Genomic DNA, 16247 nt, shown 5'->3' on the forward strand with positions numbered 1-16247 from the left:
ATTTTTTAAAGCTATCTTAAAGACTCAATTATCATATTTTATCTTAAAATATTTTAAGATTTTTGTTTTTTTAACTCTGCCTATGCTGACTTCAGGATTAGTTAGTGATTTTATGTGGAGAGAGGAGATAAACTATTTAATTATTAGACTTTTTAGATATATTTTCTAAGATATGTCTAAAATGACAAAGTGTACATTGGTCAAAATGAAAAACAACTTGAAAAGTAGCATACTTGCACCACCTTGGAGGCAGGTCCCACTTCCTTTTAGGCTTATCCAGTTTAAATGAAGTCCAGTTAAGTAAATTCAGGCCAGTTCTAGGTTCATCTGTGTTTCAAATGATCTTTGAGTCAATGTATATGGAGATCTAGAGATCTATGTCTGTTATAGAGAGAGGTCATAGTAATGGTGCTCGAGAGAAAGAAAGGTGATAAAAGACTTGGGGTCATTCTTGAGCTTGAAGTCCACCTTCAAGTTGTATTTGCTGAACTTCCAAGCCTCTGCTGAAATTCAGCAAGCATCATAGATTCAAGAAACTGTTGTATGTAGTTGTTAGAAGTCAAACTAGAGGGATTCAAAGACCACCATATCCACACCATCAGTGTGAGTCTGAGCAATAGCTTAACCATTCTGCTTCATTTCTGTCTACTCATTTGGGATAACAAAACTTTATAACAATATTTTATTTAAGTGTTATGGAAAATTAATTCTTAACCAGTGCTTGTTATATAATAACCTTTAAATGAAATCAGCTATCATTATTATTTTTACATCTACAAATTTGGACAACACCAAACCATCCCTCTGGAGACAGAAGGCTATTGATTCACTTGTTCTTACTGATAGCCTGAAAATTGCATAATTAGTTTTTCCTTTTTGCAGTGGTCTTTTCTATACTTAATACATATGTACTTCAAAGTGTGGAACTTGTGAATATTAAATACAGAAGTTTAGGAAAAGTCTAATGTTAGATAAATTTCTAACAGTGCTTTTCCTTGCAATGGCTCCATATTAATAAGGAAGGATGAAAAATTCAGTAGCACTAAAGTTGACAGTAATATTCCCTGGAGGTTGCAGGTACTAGTCTGAGAAATGTTGAAGAACGTTATCACCCCATGCCTGGGAAATCAGAATCTAGTTTCTCATTAGAATAAATGTTCCACATCTTTCTATCAGCCATCAGATGTGTGATTGTGCGGACTGGACCATGACCTGCTTCCTGAGAGAGTAAGAGAATATAATAAGAGAAATTCTCCCTTGTTTAAGCTCCTAATGTCCCCATACCCGTCTCCTGGGCTGCAAGTCTAGGAGGTGATCAAAACTTGGGCTTTAAAAATTAGACTCCATTGCTCTCCAGTTTGTAATCAGGCTAAGTCACTTAAAATCGCTGCATCTCATTTTATCATCTCTAAAGTAAGAGTGGATATTCACATTGTTCAGTCTTCTTCAAGTTTTTGACACAATTTACAGATAAATCAAAGAAGCAGGTTAGTTTATATTTTGAAGTTAAATAGACCTGGACTTGAAGTCTATCTTTTTCCCTTAGTCAGTTCAGTTCAGTTGCTCAGTCGTGTCTGACTCTTTGCGACCCAATGAATCGCAGCACGCCAGGCCTCCCTGTCCATCACCAACTCCCGGAGTTCACTCAGACTCACGTCCATCGAGTCCGTGATGCCATCCAGCCATTTCATCCTCGGTCATCCCCTTCTCCTCCTGCCCCCAGTCCCTCCCAGCATCAGAGTCTTTTCCAATGAGTCAACTCTTCACATGAGGTGGCCAAAGTACTGGAGTTTCAGCTTTAGCATCATTCCCTCCAAAGAAATCCCAGGGCTGATCTCCTTCAGAATGGTTGGATCTCCTTGCAGTCCAAGGGACTCTCAAGAGTCTTCTCCAACACCACAGTTCAAAAGCATCAATTCTTCGGTGCTCAGCCTTCTTCACAGTCCAACTCTCACATCCATACATGACCACAGGAAAAACCATAGCCTTGACTAGACGGACCTTAGTCGGCAAAGTAATGCCCCTGTAGTAATAAGTATATATGACTTTGGGCAACTCACTATAAAACCATATTTATTAAGCATTTAATAGGTGTCAGGGAAAGTTTTAGGCAATGGATAAAAATAAATAGCTCATAGGACTTTGTGAATATTAAGTATGAGATTTATAAAGCACTTATCAAGGTCACTAGCACAAAGTATTCAAATATGTTTTATTTTTATTATTACAAAATACTTAAGTATATTATTTTACATCTGCTTTTCTAGATAAAAATTTAATGGTATTAATATGTAAAGAAAAATCAGATATTTTATTAAAAAGTTGAATGAAGATATGGTTGTTTGAAATTATAAAATTGTATTCCCTGTCTCCCAGAAGTGGACTAAACCAGAAAAAATAATGATTTTTAGAACAGTGATGCAACGAGGCATAATTTGTGACTTTCTGAAATGAAAATTGTAACACTGCATTTTGAATTGCAGAAGCATGGAGCATCTCTTGATAATTTTCATTTCATAGGTGTGAGCTTAGGGGCTCATATTAGTGGATTTGTTGGAAAGATATTTCATGGTCGAGTTGGAAGAATAACAGGTAAAATATTTTAAATTATATTTATTTATTTTAAATATTTTTGATAAAATTAATGTTTTAGTATACTTTTAAGTTTCAGAAATTGTTATTTTATTTAACAGGGGCAATATTTAAGCAATGGAAACTGCACGAACGTTTATCATTTTTCTATCTTATATTCAAAGGCTGGTCTCTGTTTTAGTTAGACTCTTAAGTCTTACTTATTTCTTAACCAAACTTAAGTTACCCATATAGAAATGGAAGGGAAATGATTTATTTTTGCATGTGAATTAATTTGCATGTGAATTTTAAGGAGACAATTGTAACAATTGTAACAATCCTGAGGAAAGTTTTACCCATTAGAACTTTTACACATGCAAAACTTTTTTCAAGTATTCACCAATAATATAACCTGTTATCATATATTTAATTTTTAGAAACTTTGATATAATTTAATTCTTTTGAATTTATTTTTCATTTTTTAAATTGAACACCTGAAGAGAGAATCAGGAGTTGGTATTTATACCTGGGAGATTCTGGACCCCAGTTCTCATTGTATTTCCTTAACAAAGTTATTGCCTTCACAAAGTTTAGTAACCAAATAATGCTGACATGGATTTTCAGGCCTCCCTTTAGGAATGGCAGTGATTTTAAAACTAGAAGAATAATATCCTTTACCAGTTAATTTAGCTTTCTAGAATTATTGAGATCTATTCCAAGAATTATAATAATTTCAAATGTTAATACTAGAGTCTTAAGCAAAGGGGGAGGGGAGAAGTAAATAAATTGTTTATAGATATTTTACTGCAGCCATGAAATTAAAAGATACTTACTGCTTGGAAGAAAAATTATGACCAACCTAGATAGCATATTGAAAAGCAGAAACATTACTTTGCCAACAAAGGTCTGACTAGTCAAGGCTATGGTTTTTCCAGTGGTCATGTAGGGATGTGAGAGTTGGACTATGAAGAAAGCTGAGTGCCAAAGAATTGATGCTTATGAACTGTGATGTTGGAGAAGACTCTTGAGAGTCCCCTGGACTGCAAGCAGATCCAACCAGTCCATTCTGAAGGATATCAGCCCTGGGATTTCTTTGGAAGGAATGATGCTAAAGCTGAAATTCCAGTACTTTCGCCATCTCATGTGAAGAGTTGACTCATTGGAAAAGACTCTGATGCTGGGAAGGATTGGGGGCAGGAGGAGAAGGGGACGACCAAGGATGAGATGGCTGGATGCCATCACTGACTCGATGGACATGAGTCTGAGTGAACTCTAGGAGTTGGTGATGGACAGGGAGGCCTGGCGTGTTGCGATTCACGGGGTTGCAAAGAGTCGGACATGACTGAGCTACTGAACTGAACTGAATTGAGAGTCTTTAAAGAACTTAAGTATACCTTACTTGCTTTGATCAGTCTTAATTTTATCTTCCTTATAAAGGATGTGAAAATTGAGGTTAACTGAGTAAATTCTGGAAGGTCAAGAATTTAGTAACATCTAAGCCAGGACTTATACAAAGATCTCTGGCATCCAAAGCCTATTCTGTTTCAACCACCATACTAGCACAGTTTGAACAGTTGGTCAGCCTACTTTATTTTAAGATGTGTTTATTCACATATTAGACTAGTTAGAATGGCTTCACATGCCAAGCAATCATCAGGGTTTAAAAGCCAGCAAATGTGTTGGATCTACATCAGGGCAGTTTACAGGAAGAGAGAAATTTCTGCTTCATTCAGTCATGTCGGATCTAACAACCACTGGATCATAGAAAAAGCAAGAGAATTCCGGGAAAACATCTACTTCTGCTTCGCTGAATATGCAAAAGCCTTTTTCTGGATGGACACAATAAACTGTGGAAAATTCTTAAAGAGATGGGAATACCAGACCACCTTACCTGTCTCTTGTGAAACCTGTATGCAAGTCAAGAAGCAACAGTTAAAACAAGACATGGAACAACAGACTGGTTCAAAATTGGGAAAGGAGTACGTCAAGGCTGCATATGGTCACCCTGCTTATTTAACTTATATGCAGAGTACATCATGCGAAATGCCAGGCTGAATGAATCACAAGGTGGAATCAAGATTTCCATGAAAAATATCAACAACCTCAAATATGCAGATGACACCACCCTTATGGCAGAAGGCAAAGAGGAAGTTAAGAGCCATTGATAAAGGTGAAAGAGGAGAGTGAAAAAGCTGGCTTAAAACTCAACATTCAAAAAACTAAGATTCAAAGATGGAGAAGCTCTATACAGTCAGCAAAAACAAGACTGGGAGCTGACTGTGGCTGTGATCATGAACTCCATATTACCAAATTCAGACTTAAATTGAAGAAAGTGGGGGAAACCACGAGACCATTCAGATATGACCTAAATCAAATCCCTTATGATTTACAGTGAAAGTGAGAAATAGGTTTAAGGGACTAGATCTGATAGACAGAGTGCCTGATGAACTATGGACAGAGGTTTGTGACATTGTACAGGAGACAGGTATCAAGACCATCCCCATGGAATAAAAATGCAAAAAATCAAAATGGCTGTCTGAGGAGGCCTTACAATAGCTGTGAAAAGAAGAGATGTGAAAAGCAAAGGAGAAAAGAAAAGATATAAGCATCTGAACGCAGAGTTCCAAAGAATAGCAAGGAGAGATAAGAAAGCCTTCCTCAGCAGTCAATGCAAAGAAATAGAGGAAAACAATAGAATGGGAAAGACTAGAGATCTCTTCAAGAAAATTAGAGATACCAAGGAAACATTTCATGCAAAGATGGGCTCGATAAAGGACAGAAATGGTATGGACCTAACAGAAGCAGAAGATGTTAAGAAGGGGTGGCAAGAATACACAGAAGAACTGTACAAAAAAGATCTTCATGACCCAGATAATCACAATGGTGTGATCATTCACCTAGAGCCAGACATTCTGAAATGTGGAGTCAAGTGGGCCTTAGAAAGCATCACTACTAACAAAGCTAGTGGAGGGGATGGAATTCCAGTTGAGCTATTTCAAATCCTGAAAGATGATGCTGTGAAAGTGCTGCACTCAATATGCCTGCAAATTTGGAAAACTCAGCAGTGACCACAGGACTGGAAAAGGTCCATTTTAATTCCAATCCCAAAGAAAGGCAATGCCAAAGAATGCTCAAACTCCTGCACAATTCCACTCATCTCACACGCTAGTAAAGTAATGCTCAAAATTCTCCAAGCCAGGCTTCAGCAGTATGTGAACTGTGAACTTCCAGATGTTCAAGCTGGTTTTAGAAAAGGCAGAGGAACAAGACATCAAATTACCAACATGCACTGGATCATGGAAAAAGCAAGAGAGTTCCAGAAAAACACCTATTTCTGCTTTATTGACTATGCCAAAGCCTTTGACTGTGTGGATCACAATAAACTGTGGAAAATTCTGAAAGAGATGGGAATACCAGACCACCTGACCTTCCTCTTGAGAAACCTATAGGCAGGTCCAGAAGCAACAGTTAGAACTGGACATGGAACAACAGACTGGTTCCAAATAGGAAAAGGAGTATGTCAAGGCTGTATATTGTCATCCTGCTTATTTAACTTATATGCAGAGTACATCATGTGAAATGCCAGGCTGAATGAATCACAAGGTGGAATCAAGATTTCCATGAAAAATATCAACAACCTCAAATATGCAGATGACACCACCCTTATGGCAAAAAGTGAAGAGATGCCTCTTGATGAAAGTGAAAGTGGAGAGTGAGAAAGTTGGCTTAAAGCTCAACATTCAGGAAACTAAGATCATGGCATCCGGTCCCGTCATTTCATGGGAAATAGATGGGGAAACATTGGAAACAGTGTCAGACTTTATTTTGGGGGGCTCCAAAATCACTGCAGATGGTGATTGCAGCCATGCAATTAAAAGACTCCTTGGAAGGAAAGTTATACCAACCTAGATAGTATATTGAAAAGCAGAGACATTACTTTGCCAACCAAGGTCCGTCTAGTCAAGGCTGTGGTTTTTCCAGTGGTCCTGTATGGATGTGAGAGTTGGACTGTGAAGAAAGCTGAGCACCGAAGAATTGATGCTTTTGAACTGTGGTGTTGGAGAAGACTCTTGAGAGTCCCTTGGACTGCAAGGAGATCCAACCAGTCCATCCTAAAGGAGATCAGTCTTGGGATTCATTGGAAGGACTGATGCTGAAGCTTTAACTCCAGTACTTTGGCCACCTCTTGCGAAGATTGACTCATTGGAAAAGACTCTGATGCTGGGAGGGATTGGGGGCAGGAGGAGAAGGGGATGACAGAGGATGAGATGGCTGGATGGCATCACCGACTTGATGGACATGAGTTTGAGTGTACTCCAGGTGTTGGTGTTGGTCAGGGAGGCCTGGCTTGTTGCGATTCATGGGTCGCAAAGAGTCGGACACAACTGAGCGACTGAACTGAACTGACTTATGGCATCTGGTCCCATCAGTTCAGTTCAGTTCAGTCACTTAGTTATGTCTGACTCTTTGTGACCACATGGACTGAAGGATGCCAGGCCTCCCTGTCCATCACCAACTTCTAGAGTTTGCTCAAACTCATGCCCATCAAGTTGGTGATACCATCCAACCATCCTATCCTCTGTCATCCCATCCTATCCCCTTCTCCTCCCTCCTTCAGTCTTTGCCAGCATCAGGGTTTTTTCCCAGTGAGTCAGTTCTTCACATCAGGTGGCCATAGTACTGGAGTTTCAGCTTCAGCATCAGTCCTTCCAATGAATATTGAGGGTTGGTTTCCTTTAGGATTGACTGCTTTGATCTCCTTACAGTCCAAATGACTCTCAAGAGTCTTCTCCAACACCACAGTGCAAAAGCATCAATTCTTCGACATTCAGCTTTCTTTGTAGTCCAACTCTCACATCCATACATGAATAGTAGAAAAACTATAGCTTTGACTAGAGACCTTGGTCAGCAAAGTAATGTCTCTGCTTTTTAAAAGGCTGTTTACGTTGGTCATAGCTTTTCTTTCAAAGAGCAAGCATCTTTTAATTTCATGGCTGAAGTCCCCATCTGCAGTGATTTTGGAGCCCCCCAAAATAAAATATTTCACTGTTTCTCATCACTTCCTGTGATCTGGTCCCGTTACTTCATGGCAAATAGATGGGGAAACAATGGAAACAGAGACTTTATTTTGTGATTTCCTAAAGGAAATCAACCCTCAATATTCACTGGAAAGACTGATGCTGAACCTGAAGCTCCAATACTTTGGCCACATGATGTGAAGAGCTGACTCATTAGAAAAGATCCTGATGCTGGAAAAGATTGAGGGCAAGAGGAGAAGGGGATGACAGAGGACCAGATGGTTGGATGGCATCACCTACTCGATGAACATGAGTTTGAGAAAACTCCCAGAGATGGTGAAGGACAGGGATGCCTAGTGTGCTGCAATCCATTTTGTCTCATAGAGCTGGACATGACTGAGTGACTGAGCAACAACAACTGTTCAATCATGTGGGCCAGATAAACTAGGGTTAATAGAAGATTGAGATAAGCAACATTATATTTTATTTTAAAAATATCTTTTTAAGATAATTATTGCCCTATTGAATAGATGTTCTCAAGGCATTTCATTTCATCTCTTCCTCAGCCTTTTATTTACTCTGCAGCAGATCATGAGCTTAGAATTTTATTTAGAATTCTGAATACACTAGAAATAATATTATCTAACACTTTTAATATATTTTTTCTTTTTTGTGTGCAGTAAATTATTCCAAGAAATGAATGATAAGCTAATAATATATATGTTTTATCCCACAGCTCAAATTGCACTTAAAATCATTTTAGACCTTTCAGTAGACCTAGGATGAGATGGTATGGAATGAGGTTGTAGATAGGATCAGGATAATATTTATTATTTTTCCCCCCTCAGGAGGAGTAGTAGTTACTTTCTATTAAATAGAATTTTACTACCAGTATATTCATAATTACTTGTTAAATGAATGTCCTAAAGAAAGCCACAATATTTTGTCAAGGTATGTGTAGTGTGACTTAACACTGCATCATTGATAAACTCAAGATTGGGAATAATGTTATTCAAATAAAACAGATACTTGCGATTCATCTAATTCAATTTATCTTTAGATATGTTTTTTGACAGGTTGAAACTTGTTATGTTTATAATTAATAATAATGCAAGTGTGTGGTAATAACTCTGTAATATAACTTGATTAATATATTAATAATTTCTTTCTTGAATTTCAGGTCTTGATCCTGCTGGGCCACAATTCTCTGGAAAACCTTCACATGGCAGATTAGATTACACTGATGCAAATTTTGTGGATGTCATCCATACTGATATCAATGGTAACAACGCAGGATTTATTTCTTACTTATTTGAAAATGCAAAAAGTGATGTGGACACTGGGGAAGAGGAAAAGGAAACAGTAGTGGATGAAGTGTTAAGTCTGAAATTATATGATTATTATATTTCCCACAAACAACATTTCTTAGAGTTAGTTTATTCTGTGGTATAAAATGATACTCTGCCCTTAGTTTTTAGGAACTGTCAGATCATCCTAAAAAACGGAAATTTGATAAAAAAATTATACTTCATCCTTTCATTCTATTACCAGTTTTATTGATTTGATCACAATTTCCCCCATGCTTAATATACCTGATATATTTAGGTTACTCTTCTCTCTTCTCATTTTATCACTTTGTTGTATAATAACTCAAACTGAGCACATATATTGAAGCACAGAGAAACAATAATTTTCCCTAAAGATTTTAAATTATTTTTCTCTAAATGTCTAACTCACTATTGATAGTTTTGCCCAGAGTACCTTGGACAAACACTTTCCAGAAATATTTTAGATGGCCCTGATCTCCTTCCTGTATTGAAACTGATAGTGAGTACTTCCTATATACTAATCACTTTCAATTATTTATGTGGATTAATTTTGGAATGTTCCTAAATCCCCATGAAATAAGTAAACATTCCCCCTTTCTACTGATGGAGAGGCTCGGGTCTAAGTGACAAAGTCAGTAAGAGGCAGTCACAATTTGAAATAGTGTCTTTTGATTCCGGTATCTTCACCTCACCAGTATGTTGTTCAGATTAACTAGTAATTTACATGTGGTATGGTTGGTGGCATGGGAAAGATATAGTGCCATGATACAGACAGGAGAAACTGACCCAAAGATGGTTCCCAATTCCCTATTTCTTCAGGTCGATTTTCCCTTTGACCCAGGTAATTTATTTTCTCCTATATTATCCTGAATTTACTCTAGGAGAATTGATATCAATGATTTTGTGAGATATAAATACCATTAATGCAATAGGGGACAAGTTTTCAACTTCTATGCCTATATACCAGTGTGCTGAGCCTATAATTAGAACAATTATGCTCTTTATTTGGAGAAGGCAATGGCAACCCACTCCAGTACCCTTGCCTGGAAAGTCCCATGGATGGGGGAGCCTCGTAGGCTGCAGTCCACGGGGTCACTAAGAGTCAGACACGACTGAGCATCTTCACTTTTACTTTTCACTTTTATGCATTGGAGAAGGAAATGGCAACCCACTCCAGTGTTCTTGCCTGGAGAATCTCAGGGATGGGGGAGCCTGGTGGGCTGCCATCTATGGGGTCGCACAGAGTCGGACACGATTGAAGTGACTTAGCAGCAGCAGCAGCAGCAGCAGCAGCATGCTCTTTATTTGGAATGTAAGTTCATCTACATCATACAGAGTCATTGTCTAAAGTTTCATAATTCTAATATGATACCCTCAGCCTTTTATGTCTTCCTAATCTCGAGCCCTTGATATCACCTTAACGTTTCCACACACGACAATACACCTAGTGCCCAGGTACTCTGCAGTTCTTTTGAAATTCCAGCTTCAGTTCTGCTTATGGCCTTTTGAATTAATGTTTCATACAGTTTATTGCTTTTTGTTTGCATTTTTTAGTTTTCTTAATAAAATTTTTGGATTGTCTTATATTCTTAGTATCTTTTGATGACTCAGTTTATCAAGTACGACTTGCCACTAGGTGCCATAAATTGCCACCTTTAATTGATCTTTGTATGACTCTCACCAATGAGGAACACAGATTTTTGATACTGCATATTCACTGGTTTCACAGAATCCCTGAATAAGATATTTGAGGTCAGCACATAAACCTGACAGATTTCTCTTTCCTGAAATACTAACCCACAAGTGCATTTTCTACTTGTCAGTAATTCTTGTCTTTATTCAGATGTTAATGTTAAAGAAGCTATGTTGCCTTTCATAATTGTTGATTAGATAATCTGAATAAATATTCTTTCTGGGATATCAGGGAGAAAATTACAAGTTCAATATCCAGAACATTAAAAAAAAAAAAAACAACAACAACACTCCAGGGAGGTGAACTCGTCATTTGGAGTTGCTTGTCTCATGGATGGTTTTCTGATGTAGAGAGTATAAAAAGTGTTTTTGTAACCCTCATAAGATGTTGTAAAACATCTTATGCTATTTTTTTAGACCCCAAAGGGGAGCACTATAGCAGTAACAATAAGCTTGAAACAAACCAGACTCTTTATAGTCTTTAGCAAGCTTTTAGTAATTCAGTGTTATCCAGAAAAAACTCACATATTAAGTTTTGTTTAAGGAGTTCTTACATTATCAGACCCTATAGGTATCTGATAGAAGCAAATGATAGTCCTTTATGTACAAGGATCATGCCATCTATGGCCTCAAATTATTTTTTATAAATATATTTTAAAATGTCCAGCATCTGTTGGAGATAGCCAGGTACACATGAAGCAAGAAACACATATGAGAACCAAGAAACAATTGTCAATATAATTGACAATAGAAACAGACCCATAGGTCTCTGACTATTGGAATTATTGTACACCAGCTAAAAAGTGCTTATTATTTTCAAAGAGATAGATAAGATTGGAAATATCAGCAGAGAATGATATTTAAGTATAAATATGACCTATTCTATTTGATAGAAATAATAATAGTTCTTAACCTAAGAAGTAAGTTAATTGACAATTATTGAGTGGGTTTAACAAAGAATTTGAATCAGGTACAAAGAGAAAGCATGTGACTTGGAAAATCGGTGATAGTCTATTTCTAGAATGAAGAAAAAAGATCCAATACAGAGCAAAAAGCAAATAAAATAGACAATACAGAGAGGTAAGAGGTTCATAGGATACATAGCAAGAAGGTCAATCATATTTCATTCAGTTTCCAAATAAAAAGGGAGAAAATGGAACAGAAGTGATATTTAAGGATAATATCTTAGAATTTCTAAAAACTCAGGAATTATGATCAATCAAAAAATTGAAATGCACAGTTAATTCCAATGTGAATAAATAGACAAACTCATTGAGACATATGATGATAAATTTACAGAAAAGCATATAACATACAATTAAATGAATAAAATGATCTAAATTACAACTAATTTCTCAAGAGAAGCAGTGGAAGTTAAGAAAGAATAGAGTTATATTTTCAATATGTTGAAAGAAAATAGCTTCCTAGTATTGCAGTGTGTTTCAGGAAAAAAAATGAAACTATACAGTTTCAGACAAGTATACACTGGGAGAAATTATCATCAAAAGAGGGAAAATTATCCTTTTATGGCTATTCAGGAAGGAAGAGCACTGAAAATGGTAAAACACACTTCAGTTTAAATGAATATTGACGGCATAAAACATTGTAATTGTTTTATAGAATTTGGAATACATAGAGAATTAAAATACATCACAAAAATAGTATATTGTTAGGGTTGTTAAATGAAGTTCAAGCATTCATTGTTCCTTAATTATATGTAAGAAAGTTTAAAAGTAATTGTAATTAGCCTCCAATTAAAATTAATAAATTTAAATTAAAAAAAGTAATTGTCAACATTTGGTGTACATAACCTTCAGCAATAAGTGAACCATGAACTTCCAGATGTTCAAGCTGGTTTTAGAAAAGGCAGAAAAGGGAGAGGAACCAGAGGTCAAATTGCCAACATCTGCTGGATCATGGAAAAAGGAAGAGAGTTCCAGAAAAACATCTATTTCTGCTTTATTGACTATGCCAAAGCCTTTGACTGTGTGGATCACAATAAACTGTGGAAAATTCTGAAAGAGATGGGAATACCAGACCACCTGACCTGCCTCTTGAGAAACCTGTATGCAGGTCAGGAAGCAACAGTTAGAACTGGACATGGAACAACAGACTGGTTCCAAATAGGAAAGGAATATGTCAAGGCTGTATATTGTCACCCTGCTTATTTAACTTCTATGCAGAGTACATAATGAGAAACGCTGGGCTGGAGGAAGCACAAGCTGGAATCAAGATTGCCGGGAGAAATATCAATAACCTCAGATAGGCAGATGACACCACCCTTATGGCAGAAAGTGAAGAGGAACTAAAGAGCCTCTTGATGAAAGTGAAAGAGAAGAGTGAAAAAGTTAGCTTAAAGCTCAACATTCAGAAAACGAAGATCATGGCATCTAGTCCCATCACTTCATGGGAAATAGATGGGGAAACAGTGGAAACAGTGTCAGACTTTCTTTTTCTGGGCTCCAAAATCACTGCAGATGGTGACTACCGCCATGAAATCAAAAGACACTCCTTGGAAGGAAAGTTATGACCAACCTAGAGAGCATATTGAAAAGCAGAGACATTACTTTGCCAACAAAGGTCTGTCTGGTCAAGGCTATGGTTTTTCCAGTGATCATGTATGGATGTGAGAGTTGGACTGTGAAGAAGGCTGAGCACCGAAGAATTGATGCTTTTGAAATGTGGTGCTGGAGAAGACTCTTGAGAGTCCCTTGGACTGCAAGGAGAGCCAACCAGTCCATTCTAAAGGAGATCAGTCCTGGGTGTTCATCGGAAGGACTGGTGCTAAAGCTGAAACTCTAGTACTTTGGCCACCTCATGCGAAGGGTTAACTCATTGGAAAAGAGTCTGATGCTGGGAGGGATTGGGGGCAGGAGGAGAAGGGGACAACAGAGGATGAGATGGCTGGATGGCATCACCGACTCGATGGACATGAGTTTGGGTGAACTCTGGGAGTTGGTGATGGACAGGGAGGCCTGGTGTGCTGCAATTCATGGGGTCGCAAAGAGTTGGACACGACTGAGCAACTGAACTGAACTGAACTGGTGTTCATAAATCAAGGCTTTCTGTCAAATCTCTAAGTATTTAAAAAGATAAAAAACTATATAAGAATACCTGAAAGTGAAAAGTGAAAGTGAAGTCGCTTAGTCGTGTCCGACTCTTTGCGACCCCATGGACTATAGCCTACCAGGCTTCTCGGTCCATGGGGTTTTCCAGGCAAGAATACTGGAGTGGGTTGTCATTTCCTTCTCCAGGGGATCTTTCTGACCCAGGGATAGAACCTGGGCCTCCTAAATTTTAGGCAGATGCTTTACCATCTGAGCTACCAGGAAAGCCCCCATAAAATACATAATGTACATTCATATGCTGTTCCTAAAATATTTACTGAATATATACCTCACTTCCACGCTAATGGAGGACAAAAATGAAATAGCTGTGTTTAAGTCCAAAAGAAAGCAAGGAGAGAAAGAATCACATAGAGCAGGCAAATAAATAAAAGTAAATAATGAGAAATTTAAACCGAGCTATACCATTAATTGTAAATATTTCATGGAGGTGGCAGCATAAAGAGTAATAGTCTCTATAATGAAAGAAATTAAACTATAATTAGATAAGAGAAATATAAGTTGAAAATCCAAATATTTATAGAACATGGTTTTAGATAACTAATGAGGGAAGAAAAAATAATAATGGAAATAGAAAATATTTTAATTCAATAATATAAAAGTTACTACATATTAAAATATGTTGGAATCATGACTAGAAGTAAATGTCCAGCTTTTATACAAATATTTTAAAAGACTAAAAAATCAATAATCTAAGCATCTATCGAACCTAGACAGTGTGTTAAAAGCAGAGACATCACTTTGGTGACAAAGGCCCATATAGTCAAAGCTTGGTTTGTCCAGTAGTCATATATGGATGTGAGTGTTGGACTATAAAGAAGTCTGAGTGCCCAAGAATTGATGCTTTCCAAAGGTGGTGTTGGAGAAGATCTTAAGAGTCCTTTGAATAGCAAGGAGATCAGACTAGTGGATCCTAAAGGAAATCAAGCCTTAATATTCATTGGAAGGACTAATCCTGAAGCTGGAGCTTCAATACTTTGGCCACCTGATGGGAAGAGCTGACTCATTGAAAATGACCCTGATTCTGAGAAAGATTAAAGGCAAAAGGAGAAGGCGACAACAGATGTTTAGATAGCATCACTGACTCAATGGACATGAATCTGAGCAACTCTGGGAGATAGTGAGGGACAGGGAAGCCTGGCATGCTGCAGTCCATGCAGTTGCAGAGTTGGTCATGGTTTAAAGACTGAACCACAACAACAAAAAGCATCTATCTTCAGAAATTAAGAATTAATCAAATAGCACACCTATAGATATTGAGAAAGAAACTAATGAAAGTGTATAAAAATGGAATAAAAAGTCAGTTAGAAGTGATTTAAAAAGCCAAAAATTTGTACTTTACTTCCAGATTAAGTGGTCCTTGTAGAGAAAAAATAGAAAGGACAAGGAGAGAAAACACAGTATCAATACAGGTAAAGGAAATAGTGTTAAAGATACTATAGGTATTAAAATCATTGTAATACAATATAATGAACAACATTTACAGATAAATATGAAAATATATGACCATATGCTATGATATGTAAAGTAGAAAAATTCTTATGAAAAAGCAAAAGCATTTTCTGACAAGTGAAAAGGGAAAATTTGAAAAGTTTTATAATTATTGATGAAATAGACACTGCAGTTTAAAGCCTTCCAACTAAATACCCAGGCAAATTTTTGTTCTCTACTAAACAATTAAGTAATAAATAAGACCACTTTTACACACACTTTCAGGTAATAAAAAGTAAATAGGAAATGGTTTGTAAATGTTTGAGAAGGCCATCACAAACTTAATGTCAAAAGAAAGACACTGCAGAAAGATAGTTTGCTGGACATTCTCTGTTAAAAACAAAGATGCAAAAATTCTGTATAAAGTATCACACTAGTAAGCCAGCAACATATAAAGTTGGTATCAAATCACATCCAATTTGGATTTATTGTTAAGAAGCAAATTTAGTTTACCATTCAAAAATCAACTTCTTAATTCATCTCATCAAAAGAAGAGAACATTCATTTAGTGATCTCATGTAAATGCAGAAAAAGCTCTAGGGAGGATTTATGTACGGGAAAAATTGGCAAATTGGAAACAAAAGTAAAAGTCCACAATCTGGTAAAACATATCTATTCAAAAATCAATAGAAAATGTCACATTGCCAATGGGATATGGAAGACTTTCTTTTTGAGACTGGGGACTGGACAAGGATACCCGTCCTTGTCATTCTGCAGCAACATTTAACTGTATGACTTCAGTGTAGTAAGGGGAGAAATGAATTAAAAGATATAAGAGTATAACATCATTTTCAGATGATATGTTTGCATGAACAGATAACCCCAAAGAATCTCCAGATGATTAATTAGAATTCACAGGAAAAACTAACAAGGTTGTTGAATATAAGTTATATATACAAAATTCAATTCTTTCTAAAAACCAGCAATAGGACTTAGCAAATAAAATTCTAGAGTTATGCCATTGTAATAAAATATGGCGTACCTGGTAATAATGCAATAAAACTGCTTAAACACGTTATGCA

General features: G+C 36.8%; 1 protein-coding gene across 5 annotated transcripts in view; it reads left to right on the plus strand.

Annotated features, from left to right (window-relative positions):
- The window catches only part of LIPI (lipase I), a 154860-nt gene that overhangs the window by 98757 nt on the left and 39856 nt on the right, over positions 1-16247 (plus strand). For all 5 annotated transcript variants that reach the window (XM_069578520.1, XM_069578531.1, XM_069578501.1 and 2 more), the window contains 2 exons: positions 2484-2592; positions 8770-8871. In XM_069578520.1, coding sequence (XP_069434621.1) covers positions 2484-2592; positions 8770-8871 — 211 coding nt within the window. The remainder of the gene's footprint in view (positions 1-2483; positions 2593-8769; positions 8872-16247) is intronic.

Source organism: Ovis canadensis, chromosome 1 (genome assembly GCF_042477335.2).
Source record: "Ovis canadensis isolate MfBH-ARS-UI-01 breed Bighorn chromosome 1, ARS-UI_OviCan_v2, whole genome shotgun sequence".
In the NCBI taxonomy this organism is placed as follows: Eukaryota; Metazoa; Chordata; class Mammalia; order Artiodactyla; family Bovidae; genus Ovis; species Ovis canadensis.